Source organism: Canis aureus, chromosome 1 (genome assembly GCF_053574225.1).
Source record: "Canis aureus isolate CA01 chromosome 1, VMU_Caureus_v.1.0, whole genome shotgun sequence".
Lineage (NCBI taxonomy): Eukaryota > Metazoa > Chordata > Mammalia > Carnivora > Canidae > Canis > Canis aureus.
Window position 1 is genome coordinate 116,746,508 of NC_135611.1, and position 15,847 is coordinate 116,762,354.

The following is a 15,847-nucleotide window of genomic DNA, read 5'->3' on the forward strand; positions in this document are numbered from 1 at the left end:
TGGTAGTTTGTTATGACACTCCCAGCAAATTAATACAGATAAACCCCCAAACATAAGCAAGTGAGGGAAAAACAAAGCAAAACAAAACAATGCATTACCTGTATGGTGACTCTGTGACTGAAAGACAGATCAAAATAAATTGCCCAGAATCTATCACAGAGAGACAAAGGAATAGAAAACAATATAGGAACTATGGGGGAAAATGTAAAAGAACATTGACTATGTAAAACAGTAATGTCCTTCTGGTTTAAAAAAAGATAATAAAAATATAAGAGAACAATAATTTACATTGGGAGGTGGATGGAAAAATGTAGCTAAAGTACCCTAAATACTTTCTAGTGGTACCGGGATGAGTAAAGATATGAACTGTTTTGGAACTTAATAGGTTTTAGTATGCACAGTTTTTCTGAGGTAGCCTTTAGAAAAGCTTAAAAATTATGGAATTTCTAAGCTAGTAGAGGTAAAAAAACAAAATGGTAATTTTCAAAAATCCTGAATAAAACAAGGAAGAAACGAATATAGAACTGGCAAGATAACCTGAAAAGCACAAATTAAGATTGTTTATTTATTTAAAGATTTTAATTATTTATTCATGAGAGTCACAGAATGAGAGAGAGAGAAAGCAGGCTCCATGCAGGGAGCCCGACCGGGGACTGGATCCCAGGTCTCCAGGATCACACCCCAGACCTAAGGTGGCGCTAAACCGCTGAGCCACCGGGGCTGCCCAAGATGGTTTATTTATTTATTTATTTATTTATTTATTTATTTATTTATTTATTTAAGATGGTATATTTAAAGTCAAATATATTAGTAATTACAGACTACAAATGGACCTAGCACTCTATTTAAAAGACAAAGACATTGTCAGGTTGGATTAAAAAATTATATTGTGTTTTTAAAACACATCTATAACTTACGGATACAAAAAGGTTGAAATTGAAGATGGTAAAACTACATCATGTTGACAATAAACAAGAATGTTCATTGTAATTGTACTACTAGCACACAACGGAAACTTTAAGACAACATGTATTATTAGAGGTGCCTTGTTTGAGGCTCTTATAATTACCTTGTCTGAAGTAGTTAATTTTTTTCATGTTCTTCTCCCCTTATATTGAAACCATAAACCATAAAAAAAATTTCAGCATACTCTGAAAGGACGATTATAAAGTCAAACCTAAGTATCAAGAACATTACCAAATTTTGAAACTTTGATTAAGAATAATGTAGAGGATAAATGAAGGAATACATTCATCAGTAGACACAGCAGTGATTCCAATAAAATGTAAAGTGAGGGATCCCTGGGTGGCCAGCGGTTTGGTGCCTGCCTTTGGCCCAGGGCGCGATCCTGGGGATCCAGGATCGAGTCCCACGTCGGGCTCCCGGTGCATGGAGCCTGCTTCTCCCTCTGCCTGTGTCTCTGCCTCTCTCTCTCTCTCTCTCTGTGACTATCATAAATTAAAAAAAAAAATGTAAAGTGAGACTATAACTTCGCTATTTGGAGTTTCTCATGACCATGGCAACAGATCAAAGGCTGGGATGATAATAAGGGAGAAATAGATTAGTGTTTGCTGGGCTGGATTGATCCTGGCTCTTGTGGGATGTGAAATTTCCAAATGAAACATGGATAGAATTCAAAGATTTCCTTGGGTCTTATCCCTATCATTTCCAGTTGTAAAAACAAACAAGAAACAGACAAAAAACCCCAAACAAAAAAACCTGAAAGAAAGCTAACCAACAAAGATTCTGATCTTTTATGAAGAAGGTTTGGGTAACTTTACCCATAAAAACTTCGCGGTTTGGTAATTAAAAGGGAATGTGTCACAACTATTATTGATAGAAAGGAAGACTGGAACATCTACCTAATTTATATATAGTTATATATTATTATTACATTTCTTTTTCCCCTTTTATGTAGCTTGTTACAACTTAGACAAAAAGTCATAGAATGTCCACACAGGATTCTGACAGAGTAGGTATAAACATCACCCAACCCAATTTTGATTGAATGAGAAACAGTTCATGAATAAATGAGAAACTTTTTAGATGAGGTTTTAATTTTCAGTTATGGGAAGAATGATGTATATTGGTGGGATGCCATCTTGTGAATATCGGTCACTCATTTGGCTATGCAGTATTTATGTGCTTCTGCTATTACGGTTAATACCCATCTTTAAGAAGCCGAGGTTGATTCTCATTAAACTGAAAATGCATCTGTCTCTTCAGCAGCTAAGGTACAAGAATGGAACCTGGGCTTTGGCACTCAAACGCACCCATATCAGAACAGCAAGGTGACAATACAAAGTAACAAGGATGGGAAATTCCACCTGGGCAATGGGTAACCCCATGTACACAGGTGGCAGTAGCAGAAACATCTAGAGTCTACCACCCATGTTGTTAGTAGTGTAAGCTGGGGATTCGGTCCAGTAGTGGCAGCAGCAGCAGTAGAGACCTCACAAGTTCTGTGTCATCACATGCAGCCTTGTTTTGGGCTCTGCATCTTTGTTCTTAGCATACTAAGATTTTCTATGAACAACTCAGTATTCTTTGAATTTCTTATCTACTCAAATTTTAAAAAGATAGAACATTGACTGTAACCAATATGTTTCCATTAAAATGGGAAATAAAACAAAGATGGCTATAGTAGAAATTACTGTGGGTGATAATTAATCATAACTCTTCCTGATTTCTGGACTAATTGAGAAATAGACTATTTTTGTTGGTAATACCTTATTGAAAAAGGCAGCTTCAATCTGGAGTTAAAATGTATAACTTAATACTTCACTTAAACTCTAGAAATTGGGAGACATAACAAGCAGAGGAATGGGCCTGCAGAGTAGGTATAGAGAATCATAGCCTGCCCCAAGGAACATGAGAAATTCAGTCACATAAAGGGAGGTGATTTATGTATTTTAACACATTTCACCAAAGAAATAAATCATTTCTCTTACAACACACAAATAAGAGATGAAAACAGAAAACAGAAATTATCCTGAAAATCCAACCCTTCAGTCTGTTAAAATGCAGGAATTATGGTTTAAAAAAAAAAAGTCTTGCCACTGTTCTCATGTCTACAACATAAAAAAAAGTGAAATAGGTATAAATACTGTGAGATAGATATAACTTTATCCACAGATTATAAAGATCAAAAGAGTCTATCATAATCAATACCCTAATAAAAGATACTAAGTTTTCAAATATTACTAGCATATCTTAAGTATTATGAAGCACTATATCATACAGATATCAGAAAGATGAAAAGTTGTCAAAAACATTTGAAACATGTGTATTAATATTCACTGAAGTTCAATTCAATGTGAATTCATTTTTAAGTAATATTTAAATCGAATAAAATTCAAAATATAATCCCAGAGGCACCTGGGTAGCTCAGTTGGGTAGATGTCTGCCTTAGGCTTGGCTCGTGATCCCAGGGTCCTGGATGGAGCCCCACACCACGATCCCGGCTCAGCAGGGAGTCTGCCTCTCCCTCTCCACCTCCCTCTCTCCCTCTCCTCATGTTCTCTCTCACACTTTCTCTCTCTCCCTCAAATGGATGGACAGAATCTTAAAAAAAAAAAAAAAAAAAAAAGCAATCCCAAATCATTTTTCATTGGAACTGGGTAAAATAATTAATTTTAATAAAGAAGCATTTGTCTTTATTTTCAAGTAAAAATTATGTTAAGAATATACAAATCTCGGGCAGCCCGGGTGGCTCAGTAGTTTAGCGCTGCCTTCAGCCCAGGGCGTGATCCTGGAGACCGGGGATCGAGTCCCATGTCAGGCTCCCTGCATGGAGCCTGCTTCTCCCTCTGCCTGTGTCTCTGCCTCTCTCTCTCTCCTCTCTGTGTTTCTCATGAGTAAATAAAATCTTAAAAAAAAGAATATACATATCTCTATTTCCAAGTAATAAGTTACTAAAGAAAGTTTAAGCCACAGATTGCTGGAAAACAGAGTACAGAAATAGATCTGAGAAATGAGCATTTAATATATAATAAAAGTATTTTAATCTAGTAGGAGAAAGAGGAATAGTTCAATAGTTGTTTCTGGCATAATTGGGTTTATTTCTGAATGGAAATAGAGCTGACGTCCTATATTATTACACCATATATAATGATGAATTCCAGGTGTATTGTTAAAATCTGTGTGGGTGTATACACACCCACATATATGAAAAACTGCACTCTATTCCTTTATCCTCTTCCCTCTGAAAGTTTCTATAAGCAATACCATCCTACGAAACAGAAAATATTGGAAACTAATTTTATAGAAATGAAATAGACAAGAATATAAAATAAGAATGTTTATTGAAGCACTAGTTTTAAATGGAAGAGAGGAAATAGTCTGAAATATCACAGTGGAGGAATAGTTGATTAGGTATTGATAGAAGCACACTTGGGTATGAAATATAATGTAACCATTTAAAAAACTAAATCATTATTTACTGACTAGGGAAATTCAAAATGTAGTTGAATTTAAAAAACACATTACAAAGGGTATCATCGATTTTTTAGATAAATACTAAAAGTGTTAATATTTAAGCATAAAGAACCATATGGAGGATATACGTAAGGTTCAAACATTACTCAGAAGGAAATGGACAGGCTGAGAGAGTGAGGAATAACGAAAGACTGATTTTTTTATTGGTATTGCTTCATTGCTTTGGGTGCAAATGCATTACCTCTAATTTTTGATGAGGAACTCAATGACTTAAAACTGGGTCATAAAAGAATATAAAATTTTATTTAGCAGTCCTCATTTTGATAGTAATGGAAAATATGTGAAATACCTGTTTTTACTAATACCTGTTTTTACTAATTCTCCCATTTGCAGACATTTTGCTCACTTCCACTTTTTTAAAAAATTAATTTATTTTATAGACAGAGAGCACCCACATGAAAGTAGGGGGTGGAGGAAGGGCAAAGGGAGAGAGAGAATCCCAGGTAGATTCTGTGCTGATTGTGGAGCTGGCTGCAGGGCTTGATCTCACAACCCTGAGATCATAACCTGAGCTGAAATCAAGAGTTAGACGCTCATCTGCCTGAGCCATCATGCACCCGACTCCACTTTTTAAAAATTGATCATAAAATACTTCACAGGCATATGCCTGTAACAAATAACTCAATGTTTTGTTTTTTTAACCCTCTAACATAGGATCTAAGAAAAAGGAAGTGGGGAGTGAGGGTTGGAGGAATGGAAGGACAGGCCCGTAAATATGGATATAGGAGATTTTCCTTCCAAGACTGGTATCCATCCAATGCAGGAATTTGGTTGCTAAGCATGAAAACTGAGGCATAGAAAAGATCTATTTCAAAACTAATCTAACCTAAACAAAGCTAAGATGTGGGACCTTTTCTTAACTTCAGAATGCTTAATCTAGGAGTTATGACAGAGTTGAGTAGTTGCAAACTACTAAAATATAGTATGGCTCACAGGGCTAAAATATTTACTACCTGGCCCTTAATGGGAAGTCTGCTAACCTTTCATCTAGAACACAATACATAATGCCAGGAACATATTTGGTGCTAGTTCAAAATTGTGATGGTCGGGTTAGTTTTCCTCTTCACAGGTTAACTATTTTTGAAAATTTCAGTGTGTATATAGCTCAACAATGGGATATGCAAGATACAAAATATAACGAATTTTTAATCTTAGTATGATGTTTAGAATAAAGAATTCTAAAATATTGGGGCTAGATCAAGTCCTTAAAAAAATCCTTACACTTGGGAGCTTAGTTACTTCATCTCTGGAAATATCTTAATCTAAACCCATTCACAACTAAGAAATTCTAACAAAATAAATTATTTTGTGTTGTACCATTCATTTGCAACCCTAAATTTGCTTGGGACCAAGGAATTTGCACTATTAAAAACTCCTCCGATGGAGCACCTGGTTAGGCAGTTGGTCAGGCATCTGCCTTTGGCTCTGGTCATGATCCAAAGGCCCTGGGATCCAGTCCCAAATTGGGCTCCCTGCTTGTGCTCTCAAATAAATATAGTCTTTTTAAAAATAAAAAAATAAAACCTCTTCCTGCAAGCCTTCTCACATTCACTGCTTTAGTCTCCAGGGCAAAAGTAAGTCACAGGCTGTTTGTACAGTTGACATATCTCCTTTGGTCTTCAGGGGGTCTTTAAAAATCTGAGCTACCATTTAATAATCAAGAGCTGGGCAGCTTGGGTGGCTCAGCGGTTTAGCGCCACCTTCAGCCCAGGGCCTGATCCTGGAGACCAGGGATCGAGTCCCAGGTCAGGCTACCTGCACGGAGCCTGCTTCTCCGTCTGCCTGTGTCTCTGCACCCCCCACCCCCCGCCCCGTGTCTCTCATAAATGAATACATAAAATCTTAAAAAAAAAAAAAAAAAAAAAAAGCTATCACACACACAAAATCTGGTTTCTCCCTCCAAAATCAGAAGAGCTGGCAAAATGGGGCCTTCATTTCCTTACATCAGTTATCTGGAACAGGGCACTGGGTATTCACTTAGGTACTGGCTCAACCAGTTTCATTTCTATTATTTTTTTTTCATTTCTATTATTAATAGTACCTACAGTTTGCTAGTTTCTTCAGTATGCTTGCATATATCTTCATGGATGATATTAAAAAATAGCTTCCCTTTTTGGGTGTCCTAAGATTGTTCTAACATCAAGTTATATTTGAGTATGTTATGAGATGTCTAACTGTATAACAAATAGTTCCTTAAACAATAATGTTTTAGGAGCACCCAGGTGGCTCAGTCAGTTAAGTGTCCAACTCTAGTTTTCAGCTTGGGTCATGGTCTCAGGGTTGTGATGGAGTCCCAGTTGAGTTTGAGCTGGGTATGGAGCCTGTTTGAGATGTTCTCTCTAAAACAAAACAAAACAGAAAAAAACAAATACTTGATAATGTTTTGCTTTAAAAATAAATTTGGTTTGGTGCTTTGTCAGTAGTAATGTTATTGTATTACACTAAATTTCTCATTTTCTGTGTTTTTATAAGTCTTTTTAGAGTTCTTTGAGTCAATACTGTAATTTTTATGTTTCTAAAAATGATTTTTAGGTTTTCAAATCTACCAGGAAGCAGCATTGTATTTAACATTTTATTTTTAAAAAAGTATTTATTTATTCATGAGAGACACAGAAAGAGGCAGACATAGGCAGAGGGAGATGCAGGCTCCTCATGAGGATCATGCCCTGAGTCGAAGGCAGATGCTCAACCACTGAGCCAACCAGGTGTCTTTAAATTTTTTTTAAAGATTTTATTTTCCAGTAATCTCTACACCCAACTTGGAGCTCAAACTCAAACTTGATATAGAGTTCCATACTCCACTAATTAAGCCAGCAATGCACCCCTAACATTTTAAATCAGTAACTATATGGTTTCATTGCATATCCATTTTTAAAACATAATTCTATTTGTCTTTCCACACTTTTTCATCAGTGTCACAATGTTTGTCTATATTGTTTGTTTTGATATTAGGTATTATATTATATAGTAAAAAGGATGCCAGTCTGAGTAAAGTCTTTCCCACACATGCCATACATTACTATCCCCACTAACACCTAGGATTATTTCACGTTCCGTAGGAAATAAGTGATAATGGAAAATTTTCTGAATTCATTACTGAGTGTGTGTGTCTTTCTTCAATTACATGTCCTGCTTGGTGTTCAGCAAGTTCTGCAGAAACTGTTGTTTTTCAACAAATACTAATAACAAGGAGTAAAATAAGGACCAACATTCACTGAGTATTTATTATATGACAGGCACAATTCTAAGCACTTTATGTATCTTAATTTGATCCTCACACAAAATTTTGAGGTAGGTATTATAATTATCCCCATTTTATAATTTCTACTGAGACAAATATGTATAAAAACACAGAAAAATGCTCAGGAAGGATAAATACTAAACAGATAATGACTATCCTTCAAAAAGGGAAATGGATACAAGGATGGTAGTCAAAGGGTATGTTTGCCTTTTTTTGCAATGTTTAAATCTTTTAAAAGGAAAATATGTTCATGCATTATTTCTGCAATTAAAATACATGATACAAAGATATGCTTAGGGAGAATTTCCATTAGGGCACTGTGTATAATGGCAAAAACTCTGGGAAACTACAATGTCTATCAATAAGATTTTGATAAAATGATATCACAGCAACATAAGGAAATACCAGGAAGCTATGAAAGGATCTCTAGTTACTGTGTGGAACGTTGTTATCAATGTTTTTACAAGAAAGCCTAAGTTTTGTAAATAACAAAAATAAGCCATCTTTGAATAAAGAAGTCACTTCTTTCAGATATTAAAAGTGTTTTACAGAACGTGATGTAAAGAGATGGTCTTTACAGTCACATAAACTTAAGATGGGTTAAAACATTAAAAATATAGCAACTATATACAAATTAGGGGAAATGAAAATTAGGTTATTTCAGCATGAATCCTGAGGTTTAAAATAAGGTTAAAAAGGTGTCAAAAGTGCTGTGACTTTCAGTATTTGCTAGCTTGTATTATCTGATGTCAAAAGAAAAATACGTTTTTATTAATGGGCTTCTAAAATATATTCTACTTGTAGGGTGTTTCTCCTACATGATTTTTCCCAGGCTGAATAAGCTGGAGTCAACAAATAAGATGTTCCTACATTATTCTATTTAAAGGGATTATTATCAAGATAAATTCCCTAATGTTGAATAGTTTTTTTTTTTATGTTGAATAGTTTTGAGCTGTAATTAAAAGCCTTCCCCCAGATCTCATATATTCTATGGTTTATCACCAGTACAAATTTTGATGTTGAATAAGTTGTGAGCCATAATTAAAGGTCTTTCCACATTCTCTGTATTCATAGGGTTTCTCACCAGTATGAATTCTATGATGACTAATAAGTTGTGAACTCTGAGAATAGGCTTTCCCACATATCTTACATTCATAGGGCTTCTCACCAGTATGAATTCTCTGATGTCGAGTAAGGTCTGAACCAGAACGAAAAGCCTTTTCACATTCCTTACATTCATAGGGTTTCTCACCTGTATGTATTCTCTGATGTTTAATAAGTTGTGAACTCTGACTAAAGGCATTGCCACATTCCTTACATTCATAGGGTTTCTCCCCTGTATGAATTCTCTGGTGTTGAGTAAAGTTTGAGCCACTACTAAAAGCCTTCCCACATTCTTTACATTCATAGGGCTTTTCACCAGTGTGAATTCTCTGATGTCGTGTGAAGTTTGAACCACTACTAAAGGCCTTTCCACATTCCTTACATTCATAGGGTTTCTCACCGGTGTGAATTCTGTGATGTCGAGTAAGGTCTGAACCACAAATAAAAGTTTTCCCACATTCCTTACATTCAAAGGGCTTCTTGCCAGTATGAATTTTCTGATGATGACTGAGTCTTGAAGGATGTCTAAAGGCCTTTCCACATTCCTTACATTCATAGGGTTTCTCAATGGTATGAATTATCTGATGTGTATTAATTTGTGAGTCATGTCTAAAGGTTTTCCTATATTCCTTAGTTGTACAGTATTTCTCTTTATTATTAATGATTTGCTGTAAAGTAAAGGATGGATGCTGACTGAAAGTGGACATGCCTTCATGGGTGAATATCAGTTGACTGAAGTGTCCCTCCTGAGAGCCATGTTGTTTCTCAAACTGGCCATTACATTCCCAATCATCTCTGAAACTAGAGCACTGAAGGTCATGTCTTGTAAGTCTTTCCATTATCTCCCACTGCGCTGACTCTATTTCATAAATTTCCTTCTTCAGAAATAATTTCTTGGTCTCACATCTTGATTCCAGGACTGAAAGAAAATATGAAAGTAATCACTCACATTTTTCTTGTTTGGGAAAAATAAAACTTCAGTTAAAATGGGAGAATTAAGCTGAACTTTAAAAAAACAGACAACAAGAGAGTCAGGATGGATTATATAGTAAGATGAGAGCAGTAAGTACGTCATTGGTTTCCAAACATTGCTACTGATCAGAATTACTTAGGGGAGTTTGCTGAACATAAGGATGACTTAGTCTCATCTCCCTTGATACAAAATGACTCTAATCATAAATACTCACAAAAAAATCTCACAGCATATGCACACACACCTATAGGAGCATCCCCCAGCATGAACTGTAAAACAAGGGAAATGATCATACCCAAACAGAGTTATTATCAGGATTAAATGAGTATGTCTAAGAAAAAATTCCAGGGATTGGCAAACTATATGGCCTGCAGCACTGTACCAATTTTTATAAGTAAAGATTTACTGGAACATAGCTACATTTATTTGTTTATGTATTGTGTATAATTGCTTTTATACTATAATGGCAGAAGTGAGTAGTTGTAACAGAGACCACAATGACCACAAACTTAAAATATTTATTATTTGGTCCTTTAGGAAAATGTTGCCAGCCCCTGGTTAGATCTATGTTGTCCATTACAGTAGCCATGAGCATATATGTATATTTAAATTTAACATAATTAAAATTAAATTAAAAAAACAAATTTAATTCCTCAGTGGCACTGTCCACATTTCCAGTGTTCAATAGCCAATTGTGGCTAGTGACTACCATTTTGGAAATGACAAACATAGGACATTTCCATTATCACTGAAAGTTCTATTGGACAGTACTGGTCTAGATTTTGTAAATGGAGGCCCAGCGTCTCTTTAACAAATGATAAAGAAATAGAGGGTAGCAATCCAGATGGGAAAATGAATGAATCTAGTATGAGTGGTAGATAGTGAGGATTCTTTTGTGACTAAATATGGAATATATCTGGGGTTTGATGAAAATACTTTTTGGCTTGGAATTCTGTGATGCTGATCTTAGAAGAGAAGAGGACTTAACAAGCACATAAGCACTATGACAGTGATGAAGAACTGATAGGAAGGGCATTTGTAGGCTTAAAGAGAAAGAAGAGAATATAAAGGCAGTGTTTTGTACTGAAAACTCAGAATTACCAGATTCAGTCAATTTTGAACTCACACTCAAGTTAATTATAAGCTTTGTTTTCTTGGCCAAAGTAGTTCATTTTCCTAAGTTCTCAATTCTCTGTTTATACAATAGAAGTAGTAACACTTATTATAAGGATTATAAAGAATATATAAAAAGTATTTGGCATAAAGTAAGTGCTTAGTATTTTAGAGATAGTTCAAAAGAATTTCTACACAAAAATGAGGCTACTAGGCAAGTGAAGTGCTTTTTTTGTTTGTTTGTTTTGTTTTGTTTTGTTTTTGCAAGTGAAGTGTTTTGAAGACCACACTATGGTGGGTAAGCATCAAACCAAAAAAGTGAAATTCTAATACCATCTTTTCTCTCATATAATTAGTCAGCAAATACTGCCTAATATTGGTTCTAAATATATCTTGAAACTCTTCCTATCTTAAATACAATATCTAATACATCTCTTGAACTATCAGGGCAACCTCTTTCTTTCCCTAGGTTCCCTGCTTCAGGTTTGCAATCCGGAATCCATCCCTTATATGTTTCTCTTACAATAAAAGCCAATCTGCTGAACATGGTCTACAAAGCTCTGAATGATCTAGTTGCTGCCTGCCTCTTCCAACAAATCTCAAGCTATGCTCCCTTTTGGTTACTAAGCTCTATCCACACTGCCCTATTTTGCAGTTCTTCAAATGCTCCCAGGTTTTAATTCCTCTTCAGGTCTTCTCAGAAATTTTTCTTTGTGTCTAGTAGATGGATTTTCCACTCTTGGCCTTGATAACTATTGCCCATTTTCTAAATCTCTAAAGGTCATACTTTTTCAGGCCTTCTCTGATCCCATGACCAGATTATACCCTCTTTGTAATTAATTACACTTTTAGCACTCTCTTCTTTTCCTTATCAGTATCTTCACAATTCATAATTACATATTTATTTGTTCGCTTAATATCATTTTCCCTGAATAGGTGTTAAGGTCTTCGTGTTTACTTCATTTTAAAAGTAAAATGTCTATTGTTTTCATCAATGTGTATCCAACTTTAAGCACAGTATCTGTTACATACTGGAAGATCAACAAATATTTATTAACTGACTCGATTAACAAGTATTTGAATATATAGTCCTTAATAAAAGAAGTCTTAAAAAATTCACACAGTGAATATACACATTTACTATTGTTCCTTCAAGAAGCCCCACTAAAGTGATAGTGACGAGATTAAACGAAAGAAGAAACTCCACAGGGACAAAAAATAGAAGAGGAAAAAGCAGCAACAAAATTTTGGAAACTACAGTAGAAGTAATGGTAATAATGTGTTAACCATGAACACTCTGAAACCTAGGTTGCATATTGGTCCCACTGCACAATTCAGTTATTTCCAAAAATTGCAATCAACAGGTACCTTTGAAAGCAGGGTATATGAGGGGCTGCAAAAAGGAAGATCAATTGAAAATCTTTAAGAAACAGACAGACCTCAGGTTCTCAAACCTACCCCATAGAGCAGGCTGATTCCCCAGCTGATATCCTCAGCAAACTTTCAGAATCTGGCAGCCAAGCTCATTTTATTGATTCCCAGGAAAGAAAGTACAGGATTCCATTCCAGAGAAAACCAGCCCAAGAGAAAAGATCAGATAGGTGATGTCAGTCAAAGAATTCTTCTAGGTAGATCACTCTACAGTGACTACCACCAATAAATCTGCACATCCTTGGATACAAATAAGCTCAGATCAGCTTTTTACTACCACAGTTTTATATGAGCAGAAAACCTTGAATAACTAGCAATTTCAGGAAAATCTTAACATGAGAGATTAAAATGAACAATCTTAAACATGAGATTAAAATGAACAAAGGGAAAAACTCAGGAAAGAGAGACAATGGAGAAAAAATTTAAAATTCAGAAGAATGCTTCTAAAATATATAATCTCATAAAAGAATAATGTCAGAAAAAATATTCAGAGAAAAACATCCTTTACAAAAATTAATGAGGGACATGAGTGGCTCAGTGGTTAAGCATCTGCCTTTGGCTCAGGTCCTGATCCTGGGGTCCTGGGATTGAGTCCCACATCAGGTTCCCCACAGGGAGCGTTCTTCTCCCTCTGCCTATGTCTCTGCCTCTCTCTGTCTCTCATGAGTAAATAAATAAAAACTTTTAAAAATTAAAAGAATGAGAATTAGAACTTACTAAAATCTCACAGAAAGTACAACAAAAAATATAAAAATAGAAAAAATTCTAGAGCTAAGACAAGAAATTCAAGATCTGAATTATAAGTGTTTAATCGTTCAAAAAATTTAATGAGCCCATACTATGTGTCAGACATGGTGCCAGGCACTGGAAAGAAAAACTGAACATTCAAAGTTAAAAATACAGAGAACAGAGAAGATAATGGGGAATAAATAATCAAGAAAATAATACAAGAAATTTCAGATATTTTGTTTCCAGAATGAAATGTCTCAGTGTCCAGACAAATGAAAGAATAAAAATCAACATCATAATACCTCAACTTGAAATATTAGACATTATAAATAAAGAATAAATTCTAAAAGCTTCCAAAGAGATTAAATAGATCACAGAAAAGAATTAAGAACCTGAATGTGTTTTGGATTTCTCAACAACACTAGATGCTAGATTTTAAAAATCCATAGAGCAATGCCTTCAAATTTTTGAAGTTAAGTTTTTCAACCTAAAATTATATTTCCAGTCAAATATCAATGAAAAATGAGTGTGAAGTGAAAACATTTTCAGACATAGAATGATTCATAAAATACACTTTCTATTTACTTTTCTTGCATACTTTCCTTGATTGCTTCTGGAACATGTGCCTCAGAATAACAAAGGAATAAACCCAGAAAGAGAAAGGCAAGAGACCCAAGAGTTGGGGTATACAAATGTATCTGAGGCATCCAAATACAGAAGAGAATCAAAATAAATTCAAAGGAGCATGGTGAAGGGAATCAATGATAATGAAGAGAAATTCTAAGATGATAGCTATGTAACAGTCTCAATTAGGGCAGAAGAACAGAGGGTTAGAGGAGACATATCTCTTAAAAAAAATAAACCAGTTACCTGATGTGTCTGAAGAGTTAAATTTATGAGAGCTACTCAGAAAACTAAGCAATTCTCAATTAAGACAAGGATTAATTATTGATCACTATATTAGACACTTACAAATAATATAACATGTATGTTGAAAATACTGGAATTAAAATTAAAAACTTAACAAGGATTAATTGCATGGAAAAGAACAAATCATACAAGTGAAATGTGATTACAGAGCTCAGCAATGAAAGCTGTTTTACATAGTCATTAAGTGAATTGAACAATAATTTAGAAGTCATGACATAATTATGTTTAGAGGATAAAGGAAGGTGTGTGCTAAGTTTTAATCTAAAAATTCCACCATGAAAAGTCAATTATCATTAAAACTAGAAATCGTGAAAAAAATTCTCAGAGGAAGGACAGAAATGGTGACAAAAAAGTGGTGGGAGTCATGGGGAAGGAATATTATATAGAAAATAAACATAGGGCAGCCCTGGTGGCGCAGCGGTTTGGTGCTGCCTGCAGCCCAGGGTGTGATCCTGGAAACCGGGGATCTAGTCCCACGCTGGGCTCCCTGCATGCAGCCTGCTTCCTCCTCTGCCTGTGTCTCTGCCTCTGTGTGTGTGTCTCATGAATATTCTTGGCTCCTGTGTCATAAATTAATTAATCATATGTATGTTAGTTTATTTCTGGGCCATTTGGTTCCATTGATTGATGTGTCTGTTTTTATACCAATACCATACTGTTTTAATTTTGATAGCTTTTAATATAGTCTGAAATGAGGAAGTATGATGGTTCCAGCTTTGTTCTTTCTCAAGTTTGTTTTGGCTATTTGGTTCTTTTGTGGTTCTATAAATAAAATCTTAAAAAAAAAAAAAGAAAATAAACATAAAGTATGAATTCTGGAAGGATAATTCGGCAGTGATGAAGATATAACAATAAAACAAATTTCCAGGGATGAACAAAATGCTTAGTAATTAGAGAGTTCCCTTCTGTGTTGAGCAGAATTTATGGAGTTTTAAGCAGATCCATCTTGGTAGAATTTCTGAGGTTCAAAAAAAGAGAAAACTCCATAGAAGTAGAAACCTGATGAGTCAGGACATATCCTACTCATGCATTTATGTTTGATGTTGCCCCCAACAGTTCTCCGAAGTTTTGAATTAGTTATCAGGCGTGAGATATCAGATTTACGATAAAAATCTGGATTTCTGACTTCCTTGAAAGACAACACTATCTGGAAACACTGGCTTGCATTCTCCTAGGACAGCTGTCTCCTAGACTTAACAAGTACTTTAAGTCCTTTAAGATGGTATAAATTCTTTCTCATTTGCCAGTCTCCCCACTACTGCCTGGTCCCACAGGGATCCTCTGGTCTCAGTTACCAAGTATTGCTTTTCTTAATTTTACTTTCATTCCTGATAGATTTTTGTGGAATTTGAAATTCTAGATTAACAATTCTTTAGCACAATAAAATATTGTTCCACTATCTTCTGGCCTCTATGGTTTACAAAAAATAAGAGAAACCCAGTCATTCAAGTAATTGTTTCCCTATAAGGAATGCATTATTTTTCCTATGGTTCTTTCATTGTTTTTTGGTCATCCATTTTCAGCAATTTGATTATGATGTGTCTGGTATGGATTTGTGTTTATCTTGTTTGGGATTCTTGAGCTTCTTGAATTGGCATATCTTTCACTGAATTTGGTAAGCCATTTCTTACAATACTTTTTTCAGTCCCAAACTTTTGCCTTCTGGGACTTTGATAAAATGTTAAACCTCTGTTGTCTCAGGTGTCTCTGAAACTCTATTTTCAGGTTTTCAATATTTATTCTCTCCATTATTTTATGTGAACTAATTTTGATTTACCTTCAAATTCACCAACTTTTCCATTACCTCCATTTTATTGAGCTTATCCAGT

General features: G+C 35.0%; 1 protein-coding gene across 1 annotated transcript in view; it reads right to left on the reverse strand.

Moving 5' to 3' along the window:
• Nucleotides 1-15,847, reverse strand: part of LOC144312120 (uncharacterized) — a 72,314-nt gene that overhangs the window by 45,670 nt on the left and 10,797 nt on the right. The window contains exon 4 of the mRNA XM_077894500.1: nucleotides 8,740-9,761. Coding sequence (XP_077750626.1) covers nucleotides 8,740-9,761 — 1,022 coding nt within the window. The remainder of the gene's footprint in view (nucleotides 1-8,739; nucleotides 9,762-15,847) is intronic.